The 12,314-nt window shown below is 38.7% G+C and overlaps 1 protein-coding gene across 6 annotated transcripts; it reads left to right on the forward strand.

The window, feature by feature from the left end:
* Positions 1 to 1,116: 1,116 nt before the first annotated feature.
* On the forward strand, positions 1,117 to 12,083 carry LOC111321363 (copine-1). Of its 6 annotated transcripts, none has more exons than XM_022924211.2 (9): positions 1,117 to 1,378; positions 2,438 to 2,723; positions 4,970 to 5,376; positions 8,252 to 8,398; positions 9,048 to 9,276; positions 9,708 to 9,878; positions 10,293 to 10,553; positions 10,769 to 10,897; positions 11,320 to 12,083. In XM_022924211.2, exons 2-9 carry the CDS (start codon positions 2,439 to 2,441, stop codon positions 11,569 to 11,571), a joined length of 1,881 nt encoding a protein of 626 aa, XP_022779946.2. In that variant the 5' UTR covers positions 1,117 to 1,378; position 2,438; the 3' UTR covers positions 11,572 to 12,083. The 6 variants fall into 6 exon arrangements, with proteins under 6 accessions (XP_022779946.2, XP_088617884.1, XP_088617889.1 ...); XM_088761758.1 differs by having other exon boundaries at positions 1,219 to 1,378; positions 5,017 to 5,376; XM_088761760.1 differs by lacking the exon at positions 1,117 to 1,378 and adding an exon at positions 1,968 to 2,215 and having other exon boundaries at positions 5,017 to 5,376.
* The last annotated feature ends 231 nt before the right edge of the window (positions 12,084 to 12,314 follow it).

Here is a 12,314-nt window from a genome sequence, read left to right on the forward strand (position 1 = left end):
ATATTATCTTCTGTGCGCGCGCTATTTTCTTTGTTAAAGTACACTTCTCTCCTGCAGAAATAACTCCGGAGATACGTTTCTCAAAACCTCATCTAGGTTTCCTCTATTCTCGAAGGGTATTTTAAAACTCTGTACGTTTTACTAAACGTGAAAGAAGACAAATTCATTCTTCAGAGGCGTGGGGCTTCTCCTTTTACAAATCCCATATTTACGCATGGAGGAAAAAGTTCGTGTATTACGAGGTCTCTATCTCTTTAATATGCGTTTGCATAACAAGGGTCAATTCCCTTTACAATAACCCGCGTCTAGGAATATAATTGTAGTAGTATATATGTAGTAGGATATAAGTGGTAGAATAAACAGTCCCCAACTGGTAAAATAGTATCTAACCCACCCAACTCCCTTAGATTTTTTCCAGGACACCCAACATTAACTGATAGCCCTGTATTTGTACAATCTGGCAATAGCCACTCAGACAGAACCCCCTATCAAAAGATTTGGCCAGCTGGGAGCATTCTCCTCGCACGGGCAAACCAGGTGCTATCGATGTTATCTATGTGTACTGTAAAGTTCTTGTAGTTGCGACTTAAAATAATTGTTTTTTCAATATTTACAAAGCTAGAAACATGAAATGTATTCAACGACATCATTCCATGTTTGAACAGCGAAAAGTACCAAGGACAATCTACCAGCCCTTCTTCTAAATCTCTGGTCTCTGATACAATTCTACTTAAGGCAAATTTATCCCTCTCCATGGCTTCCCTGATTCTGACTGGCTGATCCACTATCATCGATTCTTACTCTGAATATCTCTGGTCGAGTGACCGCGAACTTATTTATTCACTCATGCTAACTTATTCGCTGTCGTTAAGCATGAGTGATGAGTGGACATGCTGGCCAACTTATCTTAGGAGATTAAGCTTAATTTTGTGGTTAGAGCAGTAACGCAAACATGTCCACAAGAATATCACAAAAGTACAACAACGTTCTCAACACTGCCAATCAAACGATCCTGCATCTTTGACTGCCAAAGTCCAAAACACGAACTCAAAAGTTTGGGTCGAAGTACCCCCACTGATGGAATTAGACAGGACGAACACCAGGACACTGATCGCGATAAATTTGCTGAATTGAAAAAAATTTTGACGTTTCAATCAGGAAACCGACATACCTCAGTGACTTTGACTATTTACGGTACGTCAAACAATCAACTTTGGGCAATTATCTCCCTAACAACAGCGTGTTTGTCACGAAATACCAAATCACAGAAGAAAAGAGCAGAAGTTAGCGAGTTCATTTAGACATTTATCGGCAACATGGTGCTGTTGAGCTGGAATTGGAAAAGAAATGAGTTCCTTGCTTTAATTCTCTAACAGGGGTAAGTATTTTTTCTTTAAACAGGCCGAGTTTTAGTCACTCGAACTGTTGTGTTTGAGAAAAGTGAAGTGAAGTCCATGGAACTTGGTTGACACAAAACGAAATAAAAAACGATGGGAAAGTCATCATTTCGCGATTTCTCGAGTAATTTGAAGAAGAAAATGTTTTCTCGTTGCTTGTTTCCCTGGCTCTCAATGTCAGAACTGCGAAATGAACGTCACATTCTTCGTGATGTTTACTTATAAGTGGAAAACTAGTACGCATACCTTACAGTCTTTTGAAACGTTGATAATTCACAACAGGAGGGAAGGAAGAGTGATGTGTCGTGATTTATTTGCACAGATTGAAAGGTGATTTCGATTCATGCGAGGCGCTAACTTATCAATGCCTCGAAGTGAAGTTTCATCGAAATTTGCATTCGTACGTTCGATTTGTAACAAACAATAAGAACCAATGGCATTTGTTTTCCTTTTTCTCATCAAATATTTGCTTTCGCTAAGAGTTTATTATGACTACGTCAAAGTCATCAAGCATGAAAAAAATGGTGCACAAATGACCCTTTACGTTGTGGTGAAAGAAAAAGTTAATTAATTTTACGACTCAGAATGAACAGAAACTGAAGTTGAAGTAGAGAGTCGATGAATTTACATTTTATTGTTTATCGATTTCAAGGCCGGAAATTAATTTTAAAAGAGTTTGATTCTACGAGAAATTAGTCAATGTTTTGATGTCCATACTGACATTTAAAAAAAAATTGGAAGATCTATTATTGATTCATTTATCCTGACTGAATATAAACGCAGAGGCTACTTCTAAGACTTGCAGGTATCTCCAACAGGTACGATATCACATTAACGGCTATTATCTAAAAGCGTTGTGATAGATTCCTAGAATTGAAATTCAAAGGACAAGTTTCACGATGACTCAGTGTTAAGTGTCTTCATTTTCAGTTTTTTAGATTTTAGATCTTAAATTGCAAACAATTTCGGCGACCTACGTATGAAGACGTTGGGTGATAGAAACTATTTATTATTATTATTTGTTACTATTTCTTTGACAGAATGGCTGAGAGAAAAGCAATGCCGTCCCTTAGGAACAAAATCGCCTCTGAAGACAATATCCACAGCAGTTTACAATCCAAACTTGTACAGAATGGTCACGTCACGCTACAGACAAACGCTTTTCAAAACAAGCGCAAGATGGAGTTATTTATTGAATGTACAGACCTCGTACAACTGGACACCTTCTCGAGAACGGAAGCCATGTGTGTCCTGTACGCGAAAAGACTTGGGCAATGGACGGAATACGGACGGACGGAGTCTATACCAAACAACTGCCATCCAAAGGTACACAGTCCGCCAAATGATTTTCAATATTCACTTATCAATCTGTAGCACTTTGGTAACGAGCTAGGGCAAAAAAAAATTGTATTACTTTTATTTACCTTCATTGTAGAAGGAGGAAGAAAATTGAATAAATCATGGAAGAATATCACTCTTCGAATTAAAAAAAAATCGGCCACCTATTTGAATAAGAGGCGGAAACAAAGAAGCCCCACGCAAGAATGAGACAGCTATTTTTTTCGTCGCAATTTTCATTTTAGCTGTTTTTAAATTTCATCTGTCAAATTGAATGACGATGTGAATTTTCGAGCACGTTAAACCTCCTACAGCCATTATCCGGGCACAGCAGTTTCTCTAAGAAAACTGTAATATTTCTCAGCTACTTAATTATCTTGAACTTCCAAGACGCGGTGATAACTAGCTATCAAAAGAACGCGCACTAATCCCCCTAGTTAGTTAAAAACTCTGCCTCTTTTAATTACCATAATGTACTTTTTTACTATTAAAATTTAAGACATAACACAAAAGTAAAGTGAACTGGAAAGGTAGTCTTGTGGTTGAATTTACTCTTTTATTAATTCACCTTTTATGCAATTTAAACGAGTTTGTTTAGTTTAAACATCGCCTAGAGTAGGAATCCTTTCATTTTGAATGTTAAACCTTCGTTGTTGTCAGTATTTCATCAATGCATATCATTAGGAGGGGATAATCCTTCCCTGGAATCACGTGGACTATAGATCCTGTATTTTTTGTGGCCTTCATTTCGAATGTAATAGTGTATTCTTTAAATAGCTCTCCAGCGGAGGTGATTATATGTTGCTTTGTGCAAACTGTTAACAAGCGATGGCTTGCATTTAGGTTCTGAATTCTTAAGTTTATTTTACACATTCGCGATATTCTCTCTGAATCAAAGCCATCAACTTAACTGGTAAATAATGGTTGGCTGGGGAAAATACAGTATCTGTTGTTCTGTTCTGTATAAAACTCACCGCAAATAGCTGTGTTTTTTCATATCTCTCAATCGGCATTAACAAAGGGATATAAAGCCGTATTCAAATAAGTAACATTTCTTTGGAAATTTCACTTTCTTAGGAAAAATTCAAGTCTAATACACTTTTCAAGAAACTGACTCGCCACTGGAAAAGATTCTTTAGTTTTCGTTTCCTTGTCGATTTATTTTTTCAAGTCATTCAAGCCGGCAAATCATGGCTCCCGCGATAATTTTTTAATGAACATGGAAATTTGACAGGCTATAGCACTGTTTTATCCTCACTACCAAAAATCTTGTCAAAAAAAATGACGTGTGAATTCGACCATTTGTGGGTACGAGTTCACTCCGTTTTGCCAATACCGATACCCAACCTCTCTCATTGATCCCCTATTCCCTGGTTATTTCTCCCTAAAATTTTCAACGGTAGTGCTTCAATCTCAGTTTCACATTAACCCGGCCTTGATCCTCTTTTGCTGTTTAGAGTCTTAAGAAAAAAAACAAATAAAAGACGAGATCATAGAGAATGAAATTAAACAAACCGAACAAAGTCTAAAAAAGACGATGCTATTTCACCTGAAAAATGTTTACATGGCTGAGCTAACAGAAAATTACCTTTTGTTCATTACGTTTCTTTTGTTTTAAGTTTTGTATTTTTTTAATTGCAAGATCTTTGAGGGTTACCTTTTTATATCATGATTTTATTATGTGGTATCAGTCTCAATGAATAAAACCTATTCCGAAAGATAGTTCTCTAAAAATGTAATGCCGGATCGCATAGGAGAACAGTTGTGACCTTTCGGAAAGTCAACATATATATGGAAAATTCAAGAAATGACATTTGATTATATTTGCAAAAGTGTGTCTAGGAGACAAAATTTATGAGCGAGCATAGTGGTCGGTAACTAAAAACTCCTAAAATCAAATTTCCTTGCCTTTTGGAGATGAAAAGAAGAACGTTCGCCTTGAAAAAGACGAAGCGTGGGTAGGTCACGCGCAGTATGGAAAAAAAAAAAACGATATTTCTCGCTGAGATCGATATCTTGCGATCCAATTAACCTTGAATTCCTGATGACGAAAATTTGGAGTCGATGCCAGCCCATTCTTACTCCGTGCCGTTTCTGTGTTGTAGCTTGGAATGAGGCGAGCAATTTATCGGTTTTGTGGACAATATCATAGCTAGTGGATATAAATGATCCAGATCATTGACGTACAAATACTGTATTTGAACATGTTAATGACATCTTTATTTTTCTTGTAGTTTGTAGAAACATTTATCATTGAGGTGAACTCTACGGTTTATCCAAGGTTACGCTTTTCAGTGTTTGACTTGGCGAACTTTACATCCAAAGATCTCCGTAAACACGATTTTATGGGCTCGCTTGAAATCGAGCTAGACACATTGTTAGAGTCAAGTTGTGGCACATTAATAAGAACACTGCGAGTGCCAGGAGACGTCAAGTCACGTGGTTATATTCATATTTACGTGGACGATGTGAGAGACAATAGAACAAATGTTCGACTTCATTTTGGCGCCAACAATCTGAAGAAAAAAGGTCTACTGGGAAAATGTGATTCGTTCTTTGAAGTTAATCGGCTCCTGCCAAGGAGTAATCACTATCACCCAGTTTATAGATCTGAAGTGGTTACGAAGACGGCGTGTCCCAAGTAAGTGGATTCACGGTGAACTTTTCGTGAGTACTGTGGAACGAGTTTACAGAAAAAGCTCCAGAAAGTTTGTCAAATAATCAGAGAATGTTTCATTCTTCTCTGTGTACTTGCATAATTGATTCATAGCTCACTCATTGTCGGAAGAACGAAAAAGATGATTTAGAAGTGCGTAAAAGGAGGGTCTGGATGGGGGGCGGGGGGGTACAAATGTCAGTTGCCAGTTAAAATTTCGGCCATTTGTCAGTTCTCAGTGGGATTTTAGGCCATTTGTCAGTTTTCAGTTAAACGACTGTTAATAATTAACTTGGCGAGTTAATTATTACTTTCTGACCCTATTTTTGGCCAAAAAGGCACATAAAGTAATTCCAAGATATCCCAAGTGACTTTCAGTCTTTGTTTGAAGGGTGTTTAAGTTAAATTATCACTCTTCTGCACACAAACTTCTGTATGCCCGTGCGCAATATTGAAACATTTCTTTTCAACCTCTTCGCCGGTCAAAATGTTCGAAAGAAGAATTCTTCAGAAGGAAAACAAACTTGTGAATAGTCCTTGAGTACAATATTATATTTTTATGTTTTGTTTTATATTGCTGGATTGCGATTGACTCCGATAAAATAATCCTGCGGAAAGGAATGTTCCTTTGTCTACTTTCCAGTTAGATTATTAGAGATATCTACGGTAAGCTTATCTTAGAAATCCAAGCGAAAATGGGCGCGAATTGGTCGTCTTCTGAGTCCGTGTCATATTCGCCTGCATATGTTTGCACCTCAGCAACTTCCACTTTAACGATACAGTCGGCTCCTTCGTCGCTGCTGAGCCCCACTGGCTGAAAATCGTTCCCTAACCCGGCTAACAAGTCCACTTTGGTGGAATCTTGTTGCTTCGTGTAGACGGCCGGTGGTAAAGCCCCTTCCTTGTCCTTCGTAGTTTTCACCCGAACTGTCCTTTGCCTCGAGGGACGTTACTTCTCCGCAAATTCTTTCATAACACTTTCAGTCTCGGGGTTGATTTCTTCTGAAGGTAGAGGTCGCATAAAATTGACATTTACAAACTCCGTGCTGGTCTGAGGGACAGGATAGTGGGATTTTTTATGAGAAAAATACTTGGCTGCTCATTTTGTTACTCTCTTCAGCGACTCCTTGGTAATTATCCCAAAGTCTTGAAAACAATGCGGTGAAAGTCTCATGCTTAAAATGGGAAACTGCCTGTAGATTCTCCACAGCTGTTGTGAGTAATGTGCACAATTCAATGTCTTCGAGATAATCGTTCAGTGTTAATTGAAACTATGCTGTTGTGCAGGCGGCGCATTGCTTCGAGAAGTTTAAGTGAGACTCGAGTTTTATTAGACAAAGTTTATTTAGGGTCATTGGTTGCTGTGGTTTCCTTTATACTATACCTTTGTTTCACCTCAGAAACGGTCTTTGCGATGTTTTCATTTACATACGATACTTTGTCTGCGGCATCTTGAAGAGACATGTGTGCTTTCTCTATGCTTTGGGTTCTGAGACCAAAACTGTTCTAGAGACTTCCAAGGACTGTAAAAACGACACAGTACCACTGAGTCCCGATGCTAGTTTAAAGCAACCTGTAGCAACATTCGATACGAATAAAGTCTTCTCCTTAGAACAGATGCCACAAACTTGCGTATAAGGACACGTTTCATCCGTTCCATCACTTACTGCTTTCTGATTAGAGCCCATCAAGGTTTTAACGCTTTTCTCAGAAGGACAGAGTCTCCTGTCTTCAAATTCAAAGTCTTTTGATTTCCAGCTTTACAAGCTTAAGACCCTGAGTTGTTCTTTGGAAGTAGTTCAACTTCTAAGCTTGAGAAAATTCGAGCCATGTGGAAAAGTTCAACATCAAAATCTCCTGGGCCATATTTACTGGACAATTCTGTTAGACCGGGGAACGAAATAAGGTGCTTTTTCAGCGCCAGTGCGGTGTTTACATCATTGATAGGAATGCGGCTTCTGTGACGCTCAAATGGCGTTTCCGAATCAATTCGATAAAAGCTTACAATAGCTTTTAATATACCAGCATTGATAGCCATCGCGAAAGTTGACGATCGAATTGGGTATCAAAGGTCATAGACCCGATATGTGACATCATGACCATGATGTGGATGGTCCATGCGGTGATTATTAACGAAATATGACACTCTGGCGTACTCCTACTGATATGTAATAAAAAAAACCTACTTTTATTGGACAAAATATATCATCTGTCGTTATTTTATATCCAGTTTTTAGGATATTTAGGGCGATCCGGTCTTTTGTAAGCTATCAGTAAAACCTACTACAAAATTTCAGTTGTCAGTTAGATTTTCAGCGATTTGTCAGTTGTCAGTTAAAATTTGGCCAATTTTCAGTCGTCAGTTAACCCCATCCAGACTCTCTAAGAGCGGACTTCATTCCAAGAGCAGAGGTTAGACGCACAGTCGCTCTAAACTATGGAAACTGGGAGAAAAAATTGAACCATTCTAGCCATGCAGGCCTGGGTTCCAATCAGAGGGCTACTTTTGCCAAGGGTGGAGGAAAGGACCCGGCTTTATCACTTTCGCGGCTATTTTAGACGGTATAAACAGCACTCTGGAGTGTGAAAAAGGCCCTCAATGGGTACTAAGCAACATTCCGGGGCGGGGTACTTGCTTATTAGAGCTTAATTAAAAGTAACAATCTCACAGTTAAAAGTCATTGTAAATGAACAGATAAATCGGTAATTTAGAGATAAATCATCATAGGCGGACTTCATGATATTTAAAATCATTACGGTAGTTGCAAATTTTCCTTTGCGCTGTAGAAAACTCTCTTGACGTTCTCTTTGGTTTACTTTCCCTTTGCATGTTACCAGTATTTACCTCCCTTTTTGTCAGGTGGGCGCCGTTGGATATCAGTTTACAGAAGTTGTGTAATGAAAACATTGATGGACAGCTTGTGTTATCATGTTGGCATTTCTCTAACAGTGGCAACCACAAAATGGTGGGAGAGGCCAGATTACCTTTGAATCTTCTTCTTAAGAGGTAAACTATGAAGTGATGTGCGAATGTTGATAGGAAAAAAATATGAAAGGAAATGTCTAGTAGCCGGGCGGTAAATGCACTCCTTAAACTGAACTAACCCTACCATCATCACTGCCCTCTCTCACCTTTGAAGAACCTTCTCTTATTCAAGGGGAGAGATACGTCAGACTTCGGTTACTTATGCAGTCCTTGCCTCTGGTTTTAGATCGATGACACAGTCGCTCTTTCTTTGGGATGATTTTCTTGTTGCAGTATTTCATTAAGATATGTCACTTAGTATCACTAGTTCAGTATTAACTGAAACAGTGTTTAGAACAAATATGCAGTTTTAGTGACAAAAAATGAAGCTAATGTCAAATGCATAAACTAAGTTTTGCTTTAAGACGCTCCACTTTTTAAGTCCGGTAATGTGGAATTTTTACAGCGTAAAGGACTTATTAGCAACTTATGGAGATAAAGTGCGTACGAACGGATAACGCAATCTTGAATCCGCGAAGGAAACATTTTTCGTTTGAATTTTATTTGTCTTGCTAAGGAGCCTTACAAGAGGAACAATGCTCGCAAAGAACATCATTACTCCATACACGGCTTCCCCCCCAGGGTTAACTTCCTTAAGTTTGATATTTCTATAATTTGGTTGTCTCCTTAGAGAAGTCAAACAAGTGGATATAGTGAATCCGAAAAAGCAGATTAAAAATAAACGCTATTCAAACTCTGGAACTCTTCGTATTCTACACTGCAATATGGATAAACAATTTAGTCTTATTGATTACGTCAGAGGAAATTGCATCATCAGAATGGTATGCGCCATTGATTTCACTATTTCCAATGGACCCCCTTTGACCCAGGATTCCCTGCATACGAAGGACTTGGAGAAGGTGAGAACGGAACGCATGCAAGGGGATTTTTAGTAACTCATACGATAAGAATTGTGCACCGGTGGTAAATGCCTATTTTTGGTGACAACAGAACGTAAGGTAAAGAATAAGAAAGACGGTAAGTTTTGAGCTCGGTAAAGAAATATAGAAAGATGTTTTTCGTCTTGTCACGAGCGTGGGACATGGAAAAAGGAAAAATTCTGAGTCCCCATTGTCTTCCCATCAAAATAATGTCACTTTTGGTTTGTGCGACATGTATACAGTGTTTATGCTTTTCTTGCCGGGAACTTGAGTAGGACCAGCCATAGGTATTTACGTAATCTTATCAAACAGGATTTTTCCATGACTGAGAGCGGGGACCTTTGACCAAATTAGTACGACTCGGTAAATATTTCGTCATGACAAAAGACTTCTATCTGTGATTTGTTTAGAATGAGTATTCTCACACCCTGAGATCAATAGGAAAGGTTTTATCGAGCTTCGAACAAGATAAGAAAATTGCAGCGTATGGATTCGGAGCCCAGGCCTGCTCGACAGGAGAACTACCTTATATGTTTGCTCTTGATAGAGAAAGTGGCAAAGCTGAGCTTGAGAATGTAGAGGTACTGATATGAATTTTTACTATTTTGTTTGTGTTAGCATACTTGTTTCAGCTTCACCCAGTTATCCAATCATTCATTCATTCAGTCTGTCAGTCAGTCAATCAGTCAGTCAGTAAGTCACTCGGTCAATCGGTCAGTCAGTCCATCAGTCATTCATCGAGTCCACCGGCCAGTCAATTGATCAGTACAGTAAAGGCGGCCAGACAGTCTGTCAGTAGATACGAAGGCGAGTCTGTCAGTCAGTCAGTAAGTCATTCCCTCGCTCAAAAAGTCAGTCAACATGTCAGTCAAAAAATGATTTAGCTTATCGGCGCAGTCATCCAACTAGTAAGTCAGCCAGACAGGAATTCAGACTGTATGTGTGTCGATGTCAGTATACGTATTAATGGAGTTATCTTCCTTCCCTTGTGTCAGGCTGTTGTTGACGCCTATTGGAAAAGACTGGAAGACGTCAAGTTGGGTGGACCTACCCATCTTGCACCCATCATCCAAGCAATAGCAACATACGCCGAGAAAGAAATATCCCAGTGTGCTCAGCACTACACAATAGGACTGGTTATTGTTGACGGCATTGTCAACGACGTAAATCATTTAATAGACGTGTTAATTGAAGTGGAACAGTTGCCTCTTTCAATAGTTGTTGTAGGCGTTGGGCCCGCAGATTTTCGATTAATGGTAAGCGATTTTCTCCTGATTTTATTTCAGCTTGTAAAAGTTTTGTTGAAAAAAATATTTGAATACTGCTCATAAGAGCGTAAGAAGCTTCATCCGAAAAACCCTACTGTTAACGAGAGCAAAAAGAAGGTATCCAGAAGGAGGCCAATGAGACTATAGTTAAAAGTTTGTCCATACTTAAAATGATTCTCCAATGTTCCTCTTTTTACTTCTAGAATGAACTGTTTTCAAGAAATAGGCGACAGCTAAGATCTAAAGAAGGAAAGAAGACAGCAGGTCGCATGAACACAGACTTTTTGTCTCTGAGAAGACACGCTGCAAATCCAGGAGTCAATGATTCAATGGTAAGTCTATTTCACTCAGAGGGTTTGCGATGTTTAGCACAATGCACAATAGCTATCTCGAAAAAAAAAAGGAGTGTCTATGGTAAAGAGAGCAACGGCAAATATCTAGCAATGGACAGCTCGGAAAGAGCCTCAGGATAAAAAAAAGTAACGAAAGAAATCGTTGGGTTTGGTTGCCGGTCTTATGTCTCGATAGGCTGCTCGAATTCTTGTTTAAGATCTAACTCAAACAGCAAACCAATTACTTAACGATTAAAGGGGTGTGGTGGTTCGTAAATGTCACTTTAGTTGAAGAGGGTAAAGTAATAAGCGAAGGTGAAAGGAAGTGAATCATTTTGAAAAATTGATGATATATTATGATGGCTTTATATCGCAAAATCGTCGTTTTCTTTTGACATCGTATCTGAATTTCGTTTTTTCAGGCGCGAGATGTATTTGCAAACATTTCACAACAAATTGTTACGTTTTTCAAGTCCAGAGGGATCGTTCCCAACCTTCCAACGAAAATGAACGTTAAGGAACCATTTGACGACTGTAATAATCTGTCTCAGGCTGATGCTGCATTAAGACCTTCCTCACCACGCGCGCGCAAGGTCTCACAGCACATCGCTGCCAGATGTCCAACTTGTGGCTCTGTGATTGAGCGTGACTCGTTCAATATGCTCTCCCTGTAGTTAAATTTGAGGATTTCCAAAGATGCTATGGAAGAACTGTAGGCAACGTTTGTTAAAGCCTTGATTTCTTTCACGATCCTTAGTACGTCACTCCGTCAATCGACCAGACTCACTCTATTCAAAATTATTTTCCTTTCTTTGATCCTAGTTCTTGCCTTTCTAGCCTCTTCCAATTAATTTATTTTCATTTTCTGTTTTTCATAAATTTCTTGTGTAAACAAATTATAATTGTAACGATAAAAGCATAATTTATTTAAAGTTAAATCCGCAGTATGCTCGTGTAATGAATTTTAAGAGTTCTCAGTAACGAGATCAGACTAGCTGCTTTTGACCCACCATCATCAAAATTAAACAATAGCGTACTGTACTCACCACAACTATAAATTAAAAAACAACAACAGGAGCACAGATTTCTAATTCCTACTGGTAATTCCTTAAGGAGTTGTACCTCAACTGACTTATGGGAAAAAGGTCAAAACTCTTTAAAAAATTAAATTCTGTTATTACCAGTGGCTTGAGGGTTTTTTTTTATGGGAAGTTAAAACGGTAATTACACACTAGAACATCCTATTTTTCTGTACATTCAACGCCTAGTAAGTGTTCGAGAAGTGCATAATTCTCCCATCTGTTGGATTTCAGTAATAAAGAGCGCTCTGAGCACGGCGGGGAAGTTGTACCACTTGGTCACCTCAAAACACGAGGGCTTCCTTTTTGGATGAGCAGAATTTCCAATACCAGGACTT

Source organism: Stylophora pistillata, chromosome 1 (assembly GCF_964205215.1).
Source record: "Stylophora pistillata chromosome 1, jaStyPist1.2, whole genome shotgun sequence".
Taxonomy (NCBI): domain Eukaryota; kingdom Metazoa; phylum Cnidaria; class Anthozoa; order Scleractinia; family Pocilloporidae; genus Stylophora; species Stylophora pistillata.

Coding starts and splice junctions, on each gene's coding strand:
- LOC111321363 (XM_022924211.2), top strand. CDS start 2,439: ATGGCTGAGAGAAAAGCAATGCCGTCCCTTAGGAACAAAATCGCCTCT. Junction 10,554..10,768: donor CCGCAGATTTTCGATTAATG/GTAAGCGATTTT, acceptor TTTTACTTCTAG/AATGAACTGTTTTCAAGAAA. Junction 10,898..11,319: donor CAGGAGTCAATGATTCAATG/GTAAGTCTATTT, acceptor TCGTTTTTTCAG/GCGCGAGATGTATTTGCAAA.